This window comes from Balaenoptera borealis (genome assembly GCF_965194805.1).
Source record: "Balaenoptera borealis genome assembly, chromosome: 7".
NCBI classification, from domain to species: Eukaryota; Metazoa; Chordata; class Mammalia; order Artiodactyla; family Balaenopteridae; genus Balaenoptera; species Balaenoptera borealis.
The window spans coordinates 129129128-129144880 of record NC_138864.1 but is presented as its reverse complement, the minus strand read 5'-3'; the positions used below and the strand labels follow the sequence as shown (position 1 = coordinate 129144880).

Below are 15753 nucleotides of genomic sequence, written 5' to 3'. Positions count from 1 at the left end.
TAAACTACAGATCTCACAACGCAGATCATATCTGCCTCTAGTTAGAATGAGTGTGCTCTTACAGTTAAAGGCAATCTCCTCCGCACAGCCCACTGGCTGGCGCACAGAGCGCCACCAACCCCTCCTGAATGATGAAGGAGGGAAGAACAGGCATGGAGAGGCAAGTAGGCGACACCACAGAAAAAAACCCAAAGCCGCGTCGATCCAGACGGGGTCAGCGTACGCGGTCACCAAAATAAACAGTCAGCGCTGCGCCCCAGGGGTCAGTCACCTGTGGGGTCAGTGCACGTTCCAGGCTGCCTGGACGGGACACTAAGGACCTGCTGAACACACAGTTACTTTTAAGCTGGCAAAGCTGATAACCTTTGAAAGCCTGGATTAGAAACCAAGGAATAACAGAAATTTAGAGAAGCAATTACAAAGTTTAAAGATAATACTTTCATAGTTAAAGTCCAACTACTAGATTCAGAAAAGATTATCAATCTACATAAGAAGAGCAGAAAAGATGCATCTCTCCTGCGAAAGAGACAACTTCTACGAAAACCAACTGTAAGTCAGAAAAGCATGGTTGGTTACTCTTTTTTTTAAGAGTTAGAATGTTTTTAATCTGACTGAAAATATAAATATACATGTAGTAAGATGATTTTAAAGTTTCAAAGAGACATCAGGTCACGACTACTCTTTTTTTTTTTTTTTTTTTTTTTTTATTTATTTATGGCTGTGGTGGGTCTTCGTTTCTGTGCGAGGGCTTCCTCTAGTTGTGGCAAGCGGGGGCCACTCTTCATCGCGATGCGCGGGCCTCTCACTATCGCGGCCTCTCCTGTTGCGGAGCACAGGCTCCAGACGCGCAGGCTCAGTAGTTGTGGCTCACGGGCCTAGCCGCTCCGCGGCATATGGGATCCTCCCAGACCAGGGCTCGAACCCGTGTGCCCTGCATTGGCAGGCAGATTCTCAACCACTGCGCCACCAGGGAAGCCCCACGACTACTCTTAAACATTTGATTTTTATTCTATCATTTCTCCTAGTATGTTAGTGTATCTCATTAACATATTACATGACCAGAAAGTTAAATTCATCACAATCCATCCTCATTAGAATGTTAAATGAAACTGTAACATAATATAGTTATATTTTATGTACACAGTTCACTTAAACTCTTACCAAATAAAGCGTTCATATTAAATGGCAGAACGGAGAAAAGACTTCCGAAAATGGGAATAGCAGTGATGGAGTATAGCTAATAGGAAAAGAGAAATTAATTGATACGGAGAAATATAAAGCGAAAATGCTACATGGAACTATTTTAATCAGGGAGAAAAAATTACGTTTATCCTTCAGTTAGTCAAAATTGCTCTACAGTCTTAAATTCCAAGTGAATTAATGCTTAAATTTTAGGGTCACTCATTATCTTCCTTATTTTATCCAGAATTAACTGGATATTATTGCACAAGGAAGCAAGAGGCACTTAAAAGTAACCGGAAACACGATGACCCAATCAGCATTATAGTACAAGTTGGTTACTTCAAAAATCCAATGAGATATTAACAAATATGACTTCCAAAGCGCTCAAACAATTCGATTTGCCGGTGTGCATCTTTTAAAGGTCTGCAGACTGTGGGATCATCTGCGCGCGTGTTCAAGTAGACAGACGGTACGACGACCCCCACGCCCACCTCCACCACCGGCTTCAGCAAGCTCTACCTCGCGGCCAATCTAGGCCACCTGTGCCTTCACCTACTGGCCCTGTTCTCATGACATCCGAAGCAAATCCCGGGTGTTAAATCGTTCAGTATGTATGGTTTACATGAGTGTTCATAGCAGTATTATTCCTAAGAGCCAAAAAGTGGAAATAACCCAAACACCTATCAACTGGTAAAGAAAATGTGGTATATCCATACATCATTTGGCCAGAAAAGGGAGTGAAGTACACCTGCAACACCCAGTAAACGAAGCCAGGCACCAGAGGCCACCCACCCTAAGGTTCCAGGTGTGAAAAACATCCAGAAGAGACAGGGGCACAGGGACAGGAGGTGGGCCAGTGCTTGCCTGGACTGGGGACGGGCGGGACTTGCCGCTGGGCACACGGTGTCTCCGTGGTGATAACAGTGTCCTAAACGTGGATGCTGGAGCTGGTCGTACTAACCTGCCTTGTACAGGCTACAGGGTGGAATTTATGGTACATGGATCATATCTCAATAAAGCAGCTATTCAACAACTTAGCTTGACTCTCTAGTATGTTATTTACTTTTTTTAAGGATATAAATAACAGGAGCACCCAGATGGATAGTGAAGGTCTGTGACCCGCGTTAGAGCTGCCGAGGGCCACTCGGCGTGGATGAGGAACAAAGGAGCCCCACCTACCCCCAAGGCTCCAAAAATGAGGCCAGAGGCAAGGTTAACTCACAGCCACGCGAGTGACCTTCACAGGAGGACGGCTGCTGTGGCTGGCAGCCTGGCACCGCGAGGGGTGGCGAGCGCTGCACTCACCACCAGAACTCCCCCAGCTCTACTCTCAGCCCCAGGGACTCTTCCAACGAAAATGTGCACAAGCTCATACAGAAGAACGCAAACGTCTCTGCACACCAGAGCCCCGACTCACCTGTGCCTCTCCGAGGTCGTTGTTCACCACAGTGAAGTTCAGCCCCAGCTCCTCCACGTCACCTTCGTAGCTCTTGAGAAAAAGCAAGTTCTTATACACTTCGGGGTCCAAGGAAGCCAGGTGGTGGATGTCCACGTCCGCACTGGTTCCAAGCAGCTTGGACAGGAAAAAGCCAGCAAAGGGCAGTTCCACCAGCATATTTTCATAGAGAGCCTTCAAATGAGAACAGAGACCACTGATCAGCATTTCACAGGAACTCTTCTTTCATACTTTCTAAAAATAAGAAAATGTATGTCCAATTTGATATTTAACAGAATCCTAAGATAGCAGCCACTTCTTCTCCACGAGGAGGAGGACGACGGTGGAAGCTAGTATTTGGTGAGCGTTTACCACGTGCCAGGCCACAGTTCAAGCATTCAATGCATACGTTCACTATGTAGAAACTTCTGGAACAGACTACCAAAGAATTTTAGGGCTGAAATGCCAATGGGGATTTTTAAGAGCCACAGCCTTCATGCTACAAGAGCCTGCCAGGTGCTTTCCGTGAAGTGTTTTGCAGGTGTATCGGTCTCCTAGGGCTGCTGTAACAAAGCACCACAGACTGGGTGGCTTCAAACAACAGAAACTTACTGTCTCCCAGTCTGAAGGCCTGAAATCAAGGTGGCAGCAGGGCCACGCTCTCTGGGCAGGCGCTAGGGGAGGGTCCTTCCTGCCTCTTCCAGCTCCGGTGTTGCCGGCACCTTGCTGGGCCCTGGCCTGTTGCTGTGCCCCTCCAGCCTCTGCCTCTGGACGTGCTGCTCTCCCCTTGTGTGTGTTTGCTCTCTGTGTCCGAATCTCCCTCTCCTTTCTCTTATGAAGACGCCAGTCACTGGATTCTGGGACCCACTCTACCCAATATGACCTCACCTGAGCTTGACTACATATGCAAAGACTCATCTTTCCGAATGTCGCATCACAGGTACAGGATATTAGGACTTGAGCGTATCTTTTTGGGGGTCACAATTCTACCCACAATAGCAGGCCAGACCACCTCGGTGGCCACCCTTCCACTCTGCCTTTGTAGCACAATGTGTGAAGGAATGAGGGCAGCTATGTGCCAAAGTTGGGTTTCATGTAATTTCCAATGTCAAGAAATATTATTCTTCTTTAGATTTTTTTTTCAACCATCAAATGGGAGGGAAAAAAAGTATTTTTAGCTCGGTGACCATACAAAAATAGGTGGCAGGCTATAGGCCCACAGGCTGTAGTTTGCCAACACATATTGTAAAATGAAGAAATTGGGCCTTAGAACTCTGGAGATTTGTCCAGATATTGAGTTAGTAGGCAGCAAAACTGGTGTCAAAACCCAGATTGCCTGATGCCCAGATCAGTGTTTTCACTGTAAGTTACTGTCTACCTTTACGTCTAAGGATGGCAATGTGTAATGATTTTTGCAACTATTCATATTAAGGTATAACTTACATAAAGTGAAACGTACAACGTGCCAGTACTTGCTCCCAGCTGTGTAACGACCGTTCGGCTCACGACAGAGAACGTTCACACCCCTCCCCAAACCCCGCGTCCCCTCAGCCCTCAGTCAACACCCTCCCTCCCTCAGGCTAACCCTCACTCTACTGCCACCACAGGTAAGTTTAGCCAGTTCTGGAGCTTCATAACTGGGGCTATACAGTCTGTGTTCTTTTATATCTGTCTCCCCACAACCTACTGTTTTTGAGATTCACCTATGTTACTGCTGCTAACAGCTCTACCTAGTCACCCGACGATGGACATGTGAGTGGTCTCCAGTCTCGGCTACGATCATAGAGCTGCTGTATCAGTCACTGGCCTGCCTTTCTGCGGGTCTGTGCTCTGATTTCTCTTTATTATATACTTGAGCAGGTTGGGTGATAGTGGAAGTACTGGAACACGAGGTAGGTTTAACTATATTAGACACTGACGTGCTGTCTTCCAAAATACAATTTCTTTTCGCCATGACCAGCAATGTAGGAAGGTTCTAACTGGTCTACATTCTCACCAGTTATTAGTACTGTCACTCTTGAAGTTTAGTTATTCTGGTTGGTGCAACGGGGGAATCTCATTGTGGTTTTAAATTACATTTCCCTGATGACCAGTGGTGTTGGATTACATTAAGTGTTAGTATTACTATATTAATCTCCAGAGATTCTCCAGCAAAAGAGGGTAGGAAATACAATTATATAAAGTTTTCCAACATAATGTCAGGGTTCACCTGGCACGATAAATATCCCTATGGCCTGAGGCTGTAAAATGCAACAAGGAATCAGAAATGTGCTGTAAAATTTTCAGAAGCGTTACTATTTTATTGTAGCAGATGACTTAGAAGCCCCAACAAATCTTTCTTGTCAAAAATGTTCTAATGAGGGTTTCCCTGGTGGCGCAGTGGTTGAGAATCTGCCTGCCAATGCAGGGGACACAGGTTCGTGCCCTGGTCTGGGAAGATCCCACATGCCACGGAGCAACTAGGCCCGTGAGCCACAACTACTGAGCCTGCGCGTCTGGAGCCTGTGCTCCGCAACAGGAGAGGCCGCGATAGTGAGAGGCCCGCGCACTGCGATGAAGAGTGGCCCCCACTTGCCGCAACTAGAGAAAGCCCTCGCTCAGAAACGAAGACCCAACACAGCCATAAATTAAAAAAAAAAAAAAAAAAGTTCTAATGAAAATAATAGTTACCACTTATTGAATGCTTGCTACATAACAGGCGTTCTGCTAAGCAGGCAACATCAGTGTCCGCATTTCCATTTGGCCCCCTGGAAAATCCAACTGACTGTAAGGTGAAAGTGATTCTTATGTGCAAGTCCAGGGGAAGTCTGGATTTCCCCCACAAAGGCCATTTTTGTTAGAATACATCTAATCTGCAGAGACACGGATCCTCTGAGAAGCTCCCCCCATGACTGTAGTCACCCCCGCTCTCAGGGGAGAAGGGGTGTCAGTCCCTCGCTTGGTAAATGCGGAGCCGGAAGCGTCGCCTTGAGCACTGGGGATTGTGGACCTTCCTCGGTTTGCAGGGCGGTCTGTGACCCCAGGACGACAGGCAGACAGGGCGTGAGGGCTGGACTAACTCTGCCTTAGCGACCGCTACCATCAGCTATGCCGTGTGACACACTCAGATCTTTTTCAAACCACTGTTTGAGGATTCAGTGCTATGATGCTATGCATGCAACTAAAATAAAGCAAAATTTAATCTAAGGGGTGACCACTCAGCCATGAAACTGACTTCAGAAGTCTCTTCCAAGAGGCCACCCACCTGGCCACACCCACACACGCTAAAGGCTAAGCACAGGGTTTAGTGAGACAGACCTGTGTGACGTAACTAATGCCAGAGTGAGCTGGCACTGCCCCTCGCACCTTCCCCACGTTAAAGATGGCAGCCTTGTGCCACTGCGCACCGTGGGAGGGACCCTTCCGTAGTCACAGCTTCCAGCACTGCTGCACGACTGAACCCTCTATCTCAGGGGTCCCCCAGCCCCGGGCTGCGGACTGGTACCGCAGCAGGAGGTGCGCGGCGGGCGGGGGGGTGGGCGAAGCCTCACCTGCTGCTCCCCATCACTCGCATTACCGCCTCAACCCTACCCTCCTCCCCGCCGCCCCGTGGAAAAACTGTCTTCCACGAAACTTGTCCCTAGTGCCCAAAAGGTTGGGGACCGCTGTTCTATCTCATACTCGGGAGGCAGTCTATAATCACTGACCCTTAAACACACCAGTCTTACGCACTCATACGCACGCTTTCCCCTTTCCCCCTAAACGTCCAGAGAAAGCTCAGATACCCCCTGAGACCCACATTTTAAACTCTCACCCACTAACATGACTGGAGGAAACTAGAAAACAGCTATGAAACATCCTCCCAGAAGTAAACATCCAGAGTGCACTGGCTTATGTTCAGAAAGCTACTGACAGGCACCTTGAACCACACTCCCGAGGGAGGTCACCGCGTCTCAGGAGTTCAGGCTCCCATCTTCCCTGCAGTGAAGACCACAGATGTTCTGTGCCAGGGAAACTGGAGTGTTATGTCCCTGTGCTTTTATTTGATTTGAAGACTAATGATTACCCAATTAATTTTGAAAAGATGGCATAAAAGGACTTCTTAATTAGAGAACGAGTAATAAAATGGCAACTGGCACTTAAGTCATCTACTGATAATGTACAGAGAGAGCTGTTTTGAGAAGCCACAGTTTGCTTCAAGTTAAGAATGGCTAATACTATTAACCTGAAGCACTTATAAACCCCATTACTTCTAAATGAATGATGCCTTCAAAGCCAAGGAGAGCATTCTGCAGAAGACGACATGATTGATCCCAGGTGTGGAAGAAAAGCCTCATTTGTACAGTGGACTGTAAAGTAAACTCAAAGTGTAAATCATCTGATGTTCAATATATAAGGTCATTGTTTGCCATTTCTGCATTAGTAACAATAAACCTGTGAAGTTTGTTAAATCTATCAGAGCTACCTGAATTTTAAACAGAAATTCCACTGTGACTCATAAAATGTAAATGCATACGTATAATTTTTTACACGAGGCAGGTTTAAACCTTTAGAGCATTTAATATACAAGCACTAATAAATGATAGCACTAAAAACTATGATTGCATCAGCTAAATGGGTTATAAATTAAATTTCCATAATGTATGCAACTGAGATACAAATGTAAGCATAAATCAAGGTATTTTCTAAACACAGGTTAATTATACAACTTCAAAAACTGCCAATTTTTTATGCAAAATAATCCACTTAGCGTTTTTCATACTGGCCTTAATTCTCAGTCAGCTGCACCACACTTGTTCGTAGAAGCATATCAATAACTACTTGTCATGAAAAAATAGCAATAGGTATATGGAAAAAAAAACCTATAACGCATTTTTCAACTGTCTGTCTTTTATGAGTGTTTATAGCTAGAAATTGTGCCAAAATGATTTGAAATAAAAGGATTAATTATGGTAGAAGCCTTTTAATATAAGTAAGTGCAGTCGCAATGCAATTAATGCAAATCATGGCCCTACCGGGAGAGTCAATGTGAGCCGCATCTCAGGCCGTTTCTGTTTGCGGCCAAATAACTTCAGTAATTTACTACATTAAGAATCAATAAAAAAAATAATGCTTTTCAAATGCATCTCTATCAATCTTCAGGTAGTTCTAAAGTGAACATTTATAACTTAATCTAAAAACTATATCAGAGATGTCTTGTTTTAAAGCCACTCTAATTGAGCAAGGGGATAATTTTAATTATTTCAGATCATGCTAGCCTCGGAGTTTGAAAAATAAAAGGTATGTAAAATAAGGATGTAAGCTGATAGCAGTATGCTATTTAATTTAGTAGCTATGCTTCAGAATTAATAACTGAGAGTTGAAAAACATGGTCTCTGGGGCTACTATTGATTTTTATGATAAGCTCCTGCAGGGCAGGAAACACATCTGATCTTCAGTGCAAGTCTACGTACAACATACAGTGCCTAGTCATTTAGCAGATTTATTAAGTGCCAACTGTGTGCTAGGGACCGCTGATCTGTAGGATGGAATTCTGCATCCATGAATTTGTTTGCAAAAAACCATTTATTCTCTTTTGAGACATTTCAGGTTATGCAAAACTACGTGTAGGGGATTCATTTCAAACCCTTCCACACTGCTCACTCCCGTACCCCTCTGTCCACACCGCTGCCTGACCCTCAGCGACACGGCACGCGTTGTGTGTCGGGTCTCACCTGCGCCATTGCCACCCAGGGGGACGAGGTGTCCCACCAGCCCTGGAAGCGAAGGAGAGGTTTTTACTTGTTCATGGCAATTGATAACCCGCACGGAGGGTCTGACAGCCTTATTTTCAAGAACAGCTCTCTCACTTCGGAAACCCTGCGAGGGTGCTAGACGGTGGGGGTGAGAGTTCCCTGCTCGATCCTGTTTTCCTCACTGGGCGTCCAGAAACCCACCACGGTGTGGCAGCGACTCTGTGCAGCGACCGCTGCCCCCCAGGCCCCCCCACCCCAGCTCAGGCTCCACAGAGGCTGCTCTGCTCCTCCCACTGTGCCCACCGGAAGGTCTCCAGACGATAAAGCACTCGCGTCTCCACAGCCAAAGTAACAAAACCCACACTCCCATTTCTACCCACAAGAAGTAAATACTGGGACTTCCCCGGCGGTCCAGCGGTTAAGACTCTGCGCTTCCACTGCAGGAGGCACGGGTTCGATCCCTGGTCGGGGATCTAGAGTCCCGTATGCCACACGGCGCGGTCAAAAGAAAAGAAAGAAGTAAGTATCTGGGAGTTCTAGAGCAGCTGTTATATTCCTGCTTCTGGAAAGACACTCGTTAAGGTACCCCATACAACCAAGAACTTTTCTCCGCAATTAAAAGAAAACACTTTGCAGGTTTAAAAATTCTACTTTCACCACCAGGATAATAAAATATTAATAATTACACTTTTGAACTGTGAGGATCCTGGTGTCCCTCAAGGGTAGGAGGCGTCACCCCCAGGTACTGAGGACCCTTGCTAACGAGGGTGACGATGTCTGTGACATGCCCCACCCACGAAGCCACCTCACACTGACCTCCCCCTCCCCTAACCCCTCTGACACTTGAGACTCTACCCAAACTACCATATTACAGCACTACTTTTTGGTAACAGCTGTGTTGAGATATAATTCACGTACCGGACAATTCACCCACTTAAAGCGAACAATCCAGTGGTTCTGATATTCACAGAGTTGCGCAACCATCACCACGATTGGTTTTTGAACATTTCACACCCCCAGCCCCGGGCAGTCAAGGGTCTGCTTTCCGTCTCCCAGGGTCCCTAGGCGTCCCGAGCGGGGACGCGCCCGTCTGGGCACCAGGCTGTGCACCGCCGCCCACGAGCCCTGCCAGCTCAGCCTTGCTCCAGAGTGCCGACCCTCCCTCCCTTCCTTCCCGCCGCCAGGGCAGCGGCTCTGCCTCCTTCCCAGAGACACGGCTCACCAGCCCCTGTCCCTTGAAGCCACTGCTCACGTCTCCCTCCGGCAGCCACCCCTTAGAAGACTGGGGGTCGCTGCCCGCCGGCCCCCCTCCCCAGCCCCTCCCCAGCCGTGGGACAGGCTGCAGCCCAGCCCCCCCCAGTGGAAAGCGCCCCCCCAGGGCAACAGCACGCAGGCACCCGCCTGGCCGGCGACCCTGGTGGCCTGGCTGCCACCCATCCCCGCGAGACGCCCCTCGACCTCCGCGACCTTCCGAGCGCGGCCGGCAGGCCCCCGGGCCCCTGCGGGTTGCAGTTTGGGCTGTGCAGTATCGCGCTGCTAGAAACACTCCAGCTCGCGTGTTTTGCCAAATATACGCACTATTTCTGTAGGGATACAGGCTCCAGGACACCATAAGGTAGGTACTTCTGGAAGACACCGCTTCCGTTTTCTCGACCCGTGTGCGGAGGCTTTGGCCTCCACCACTCCAGGAAAGCTGCTTGCCCACACTGCTGACAGAAATGGTCACCTCTCAGTCCTTATCTATCTGACCTACGGGTAGCATCTGACCCGATCTGTCATTCTCTCTCCCTTCAAACAGTCTTCATTTGGCTTCCAGATAAACCCTTCCAAAAGAACACTTTCCTGGTTTTCTCCTGACCTTTCTAGCTGCTTCTTCTGAACGTGTGTTGCTAAATTTTCCTTCACTCCCTGAACTCTAAATCTTGGAAAGGCCTTTTCTGTAGCCACACCCACTCCTGGGTGACATCACCCAGTCCTTGGGTTCCTGCTGCCACTTGGGCTACTTCTTTTTATTTATTTACTTACTTATTTATTTTTGGCTGTGTTGGGTCTTTGTTGCTGCGCGCGGGCTTTCTCTAGTTGCGGCGAGCGGGGGCTACTCTTTGTTGCGGTGCGTGGGCTTCTCATTGAGGTGGCTTCTCTTGTTGCAGAGCACGGGCTCTAGGCGCGCGGCTTCAGTAGTTGTGGCGTGTGGGCTCAGTAGTTGTGGCTCGCGGGCTCTAGAGCACAGGCTCAGTAGTTGTGGCGCACGGGCTTAGTTGCTCCGCGGCATGTGGGATCTTCCTGAACCAGGGCTTGAACCCGTGTCCCCTGCAATGGCAGGTGGATTCTTAACCACCACGCCACCAGGGAAGCCCTGGGCTACTTCTAACAGCAGAGGCCAGGAGGCCTGTTAAACATAACTCGTATGCTATCATTCCTCTGCTCAGATCCCCGCTGCTGGAACCAGGACTCCCAGCCTGGTCTGTCTCACTCACGGAGGAGAGCAACAACCTACTGCTATCTCCCAAACAAAGTTATCCCAATTCTAGAAACAAGAGTAGCAATATACATCTTCACTTGGCTACCTTTCCATAAAGGAAATTTACTCATTTTAAGTGTTTAGAAGGATTTAAATGGGCCGATTTTATTTTTAGATAATTATTGCCCTTATTGCACAAATAAAGGCAGGGAAAGACATGCAATACACTTTACGCAGCACCAGCAGGAGTCTGTGTTCCTAATTTTCCTGGTGAGAATCTAACATGGCTTAGAAAAAGGAAAATGGCCCCAGTGTTAATACTGACCCATGTTAAACTAGTGTTTGGGAGTGCTGAAAAAATATGAGAAGGGATATCTCAATAGTAAGCAAGACCTACTTTATGTGGGAGCAGAAAGAATTTTGGTGAGTATCTCAGAATGGCTAAAACTACAATAATATTTTTGGTACTGGAATCAACTGAATTCTGGAATACACCTGCCATTTTTACTGTACAGTAAACTATTTTAATTTCATGTTTAATTTTGAAGAAATAAACTTATATAGAAAACGATGACCTTAACTAGCAAGAAGAATCATCTCCAGATTTGGGAGTGCTTTGTTTTTAATGGAAAAGAATACAAATTGTGATTAGAATGCTATAAAAGCAGGTACAATTCTCAGAAGGGATAAGGTTCAAATAAAATAATCATTCGTAAATTATAAATTGTACATATTTATAAATTATGATCTTTGATTTTTCTGTTTCCAAAAGAAGTTGAAGGTCAACAAGAGCAAACTCGTGATGAATCGTCCACTGTGGTTAACTGGGAGATTCAGAGAAAGCTTGCTTCTGAAATTTGCTGATATCAAAGTAAAAAAAGTCTTAACATTGTTTGGAAGACCTGTGCTAAGCACAGAAAGCTCAACTATTTACTGAATGTTATGTTTAAGAAAATCTAAGGGAAAGATATATTAACTTTAGAGCTCAGAGCACTTAGTCTGATGACAATCAGATGAGGAAGCTCACCTACACTGACCCTTAATGAGTCTGAGAGTTCAAAACAAGATATTATAAAAGAGAAGCTTTGCCACTTAAGGACCAAAGTAACTTAAATTACTACTATTCACCTCAATCAACAGTTTTAAAGCCTCTGCAAATTCTGTGAGCATTTTATAAAAGGACTCTAATGAACAGAAAAATAAATTCTCCCAGCTCTCAAAAATCTCAGGATAAACTGTTAACTGCCAATATTATACTCTATGATACAATAAGTGCTGAATTCTACTCAATACAAAATTATAAACTATGCTGAAGTTTCACCATCTGCTAATTAAAAATTTGAAATATATGATCAAGATATTATCAAATAATTTGATTTACAGGCATTCTGTTTCAATTAAATCAATATTCTGAAGCAAGAAAAAAAGAGCTAGTTCCAAATAGAATTCAAATATGATGAAAGATTTCCTTCAATAAATATTCTGAACTTAATCGGCTTAAATGGACGTAGGTGCTTCTAACTGTTAAAAAAAAAAAAGTTCAAGATGACATTACCACATCCTTGAGCTGTTTATTTATTCCCTGTCTAGAGCCTGATTTACAGGCGATAAAATGCAATCACAACCCACACCAAAGTAGGAATCATCTGCTAATGGAACTTTTAATGGAGAAGTGACCAGTGACATGAGGTAATTCTTCCTATGTAGGAGCGCTCTTGAAGACCTCTTTGCACTTCATCACAGTAAACAATCACTAACATATGCATTAAAGAAAATTTAAATACATTATGACCCAATAAATATCATAATCAATCAATATACAATTTTCTTCTCTTAAAGATTTAATGTTCAGATACCACACTATTAGTGCTATACTATTACACTCACTTAGATCTGGACAATTTTTAACATGTTGGTACAAAGTTTAACCATTTGTGATCAGATATGTTTTAGAAATTACTGCTCCCTTAGGAATTTCCATGCAGAAAATTATATGAATAAAATCCTTAAAGTGAGGAACTAAATTAAGTACCATCCTCAAATAACTATAGTTTTGTTACTGGTTTTGTCTAAACTTCATTATTTTAAAGAGCTTTGAGACAGAATTTATACAAACTTCATTTTTAGGAGAAAGGTTTAGGTGCCAAACTTTTCTCCCTGGAATCTGGTTTAAAGAGGTAACATATTCCAGGGCTTCCCTGGTGGCGCAGTGGTTATTCATCCACCTGCCAGTGCAGGGGACACGGGTTCGAGCCCTGGTCCGGGAAGATCCCACATGCCGCGGAGCAACTAAGCCCGTGCGCCACAACTACTGAGCCTGCGCTCTACAGCCCGCGAGCCACAACTACTGAAGCCTGTGTGCCACAACTACTGAAGCCCACGTGCCTAGAGCCCGTGCTCTGCAACGAGAAGCCACCACGATGAGAAGCCTGCGCACCGCAACAAAGAGTAGCCCCCGCTCGCCGCAACTAGAGAAAGCCTGCGTGCAGCAACAGAGACCCAATGCAGCCAAAAAGAAAATAAATAAAAGAAAAAAAGAAAATAAAGAGGTAACATATTCCAGAGTACAGCAGTAAGAGCGATCTGTTATCCCCTCTGAATCTACAGCACTTTCCAAGACTGTGTCGTCAGGACAATTCTTGATGCGAGCAGCACGTCACTGACCAGGGACGCACAGAGCTACCAGTGAGCCAGAAAGCTTCCGCGAGCCAGGATCACCTAGTACTTATCCTGCCTCTACATTAATCAAGATTGGACAATTCATACATTCAGGAAGGAAAAATAATATAGAACTGTAATAAGATTTAATTTATGCAAATAAAATTACTCTGTTGTCTGTCACTGCACTGTATAAGAACCACTGAATCTAGGGAGTGTTTCAGGTTAGGCTATCAAAATAAAGGCTCATCTTCACAGAAAGAACGATAGCACATCCTTTCAAAGATTTTCGTGCAATGAGTTATGAAACTTACATCCTTGGGAGGGAGCTGAGACTGAGTCGAAAGGGACCACTGACAGGGAGAGATACTATCTCCCTGAGAACTGACACCAAGGACAGCACACGGCTCCAGGTGGGAGAGATACCTTATGCCTTAAAATGAATTAAGGTGAGAAAATGATCTGTTTGAAATTTATGCTAAGGAATCTAACATCAGGTCAATGCCTGAAATTTGTCACTGAAATAAGGGGAGCCTGAAGAAAACATACTGTTAAAATGGTGAGGTCAAGTTGAAGCCCATTACTAAAGCTGAAGAACACTTAAAATCTGTATTATTAAAATAGCAACATTTGGAATCTGAACAAATAAATAATTACTGGGCCTATAATGATGCATCTCAAAGAGATACAAATAAAGGAGCATGATTTTTATATCCACGACATACCGATTCTCACTAACCCTCTGCTTTGTTAGGCCTGGGGTTCCATTACCATTTGTCACTAACAAACACACACACACACAACACAAAACTTACTACAGAGCTACAGTAATCAAAACAGTGTCACACTGGCATAAGGCTAGACATAGAGATCAATGAAATAGCATCAAGAGTTCAGAAATAAACCCTTACATTTGTGGTCAACTGACTCTCAACAAGAGTGCCAGGACAGTCTTTTCAACAAATGGTGCTGGGACAGCTGGACATTCATACACGAAAGAATACAGAGGAACCTCCTAACTCACACCATCTACAGAAATAAACTCAAAATGAATCAGAGAGAGTGGCATGGACATATGTACACTACCAAACGTAAAACAGATAGCTAGTGGGAAGCAGCCGCATAGCACAGGGAGATCAGCTCGGTGCTTTGTGACCACCTAGAGGGGTGGGACAGGGAGGGTGGGAGGGAGGGAGACGCAAGAGGGAAGAGATATGGGAACATGTGTATATGTATAACTGACTCACTTTGTTATAAAGCAGAAACTAACACACCATTGTAAAGCAATTATACTCCAATAAAGATGTTAAAAAAAAAAAATCAAAGACATAAATGTAAGAGCTAAAACTACAAAACTCTTAGAAGAACATTCAGGTATATATTTTTGTGACCCTGGATTAGGCAATGGTTTCTTAGATAAGGCAACAAAAGAAAAACAAAATTAAAAACTTTTGTGCTTCTAAGGAGAACATCAAGAAAATGAAAGACAACCCAAAGAAAAGGAGATAATATTCGCAGACCACATACCTGATAAGGGACTTGAAACTAGAATATATAAAGGACTTAATAAAAGGCAAACAACTCAATTTAAGAAATGGGCAATGGACCTGAATAGACATTTCTCCACAGAAGACAAGAAGCACACAAAACGATGTTCAACATCATTAATCATCAGGAAAATGCAAATCAAAACCATAATGACACACCACTTCACACCCACCGGGACGGCTGTTACAAAAAAGACAGACAATAGTTAAGTGTTGGCAAGGATGTGGAGAAAATGGAACTCGCATACATTGCTGGTGGGATTGTAAAAGGGTGCGGACACTTTGATATAGTCACCATATGACCCAACACTTCCACTCCTAGGTATGTATTTCTTGGTAAGAGAAATGAAAATGTCCTGTCCACGAATGTCCACAGCAGCATTACTCATAATAGCCAATAGTGGAAACAACCCAACAATCCATCACATGACGAACTGATAAGCTGCGGTACACAGTCACAGGATGGAACATGATTCAGACAAAGAAGGAATGAAGTACTGATATATGCTACAACATGGAGGAACCTTGAAAACATTACGCTGAGGCAAAGAAATCAGTCACAAAAGGCCACATATTGTGTGATTCCCTTTATAAGAAATGTCCAGAACACGCAGATCACAGAGACAGGAAGTGGGTTGGTGGTAGCCCAGGGCTGACGGGCCTGGAGCAGAACGCTGGAACAACTGCTGATGAACATGGGGTTCCCTTTTTCAGGATCTGTTCTGAAATTATAGTGCACATGGCTGCACAACTCAG

General features: G+C 44.9%; 1 protein-coding gene across 4 annotated transcripts in view; it reads right to left on the bottom strand.

The window, feature by feature from the left end:
• The window catches only part of UBE3C (ubiquitin protein ligase E3C), a 118062-nt gene that overhangs the window by 20208 nt on the left and 82101 nt on the right, over window positions 1–15753 (bottom strand). For all 4 annotated transcript variants that reach the window (XM_082398823.1, XM_082398824.1, XM_082398825.1 and 1 more), the window contains one exon: window positions 2600–2812. In XM_082398823.1, coding sequence (XP_082254949.1) covers window positions 2600–2812 — 213 coding nt within the window. The remainder of the gene's footprint in view (window positions 1–2599; window positions 2813–15753) is intronic.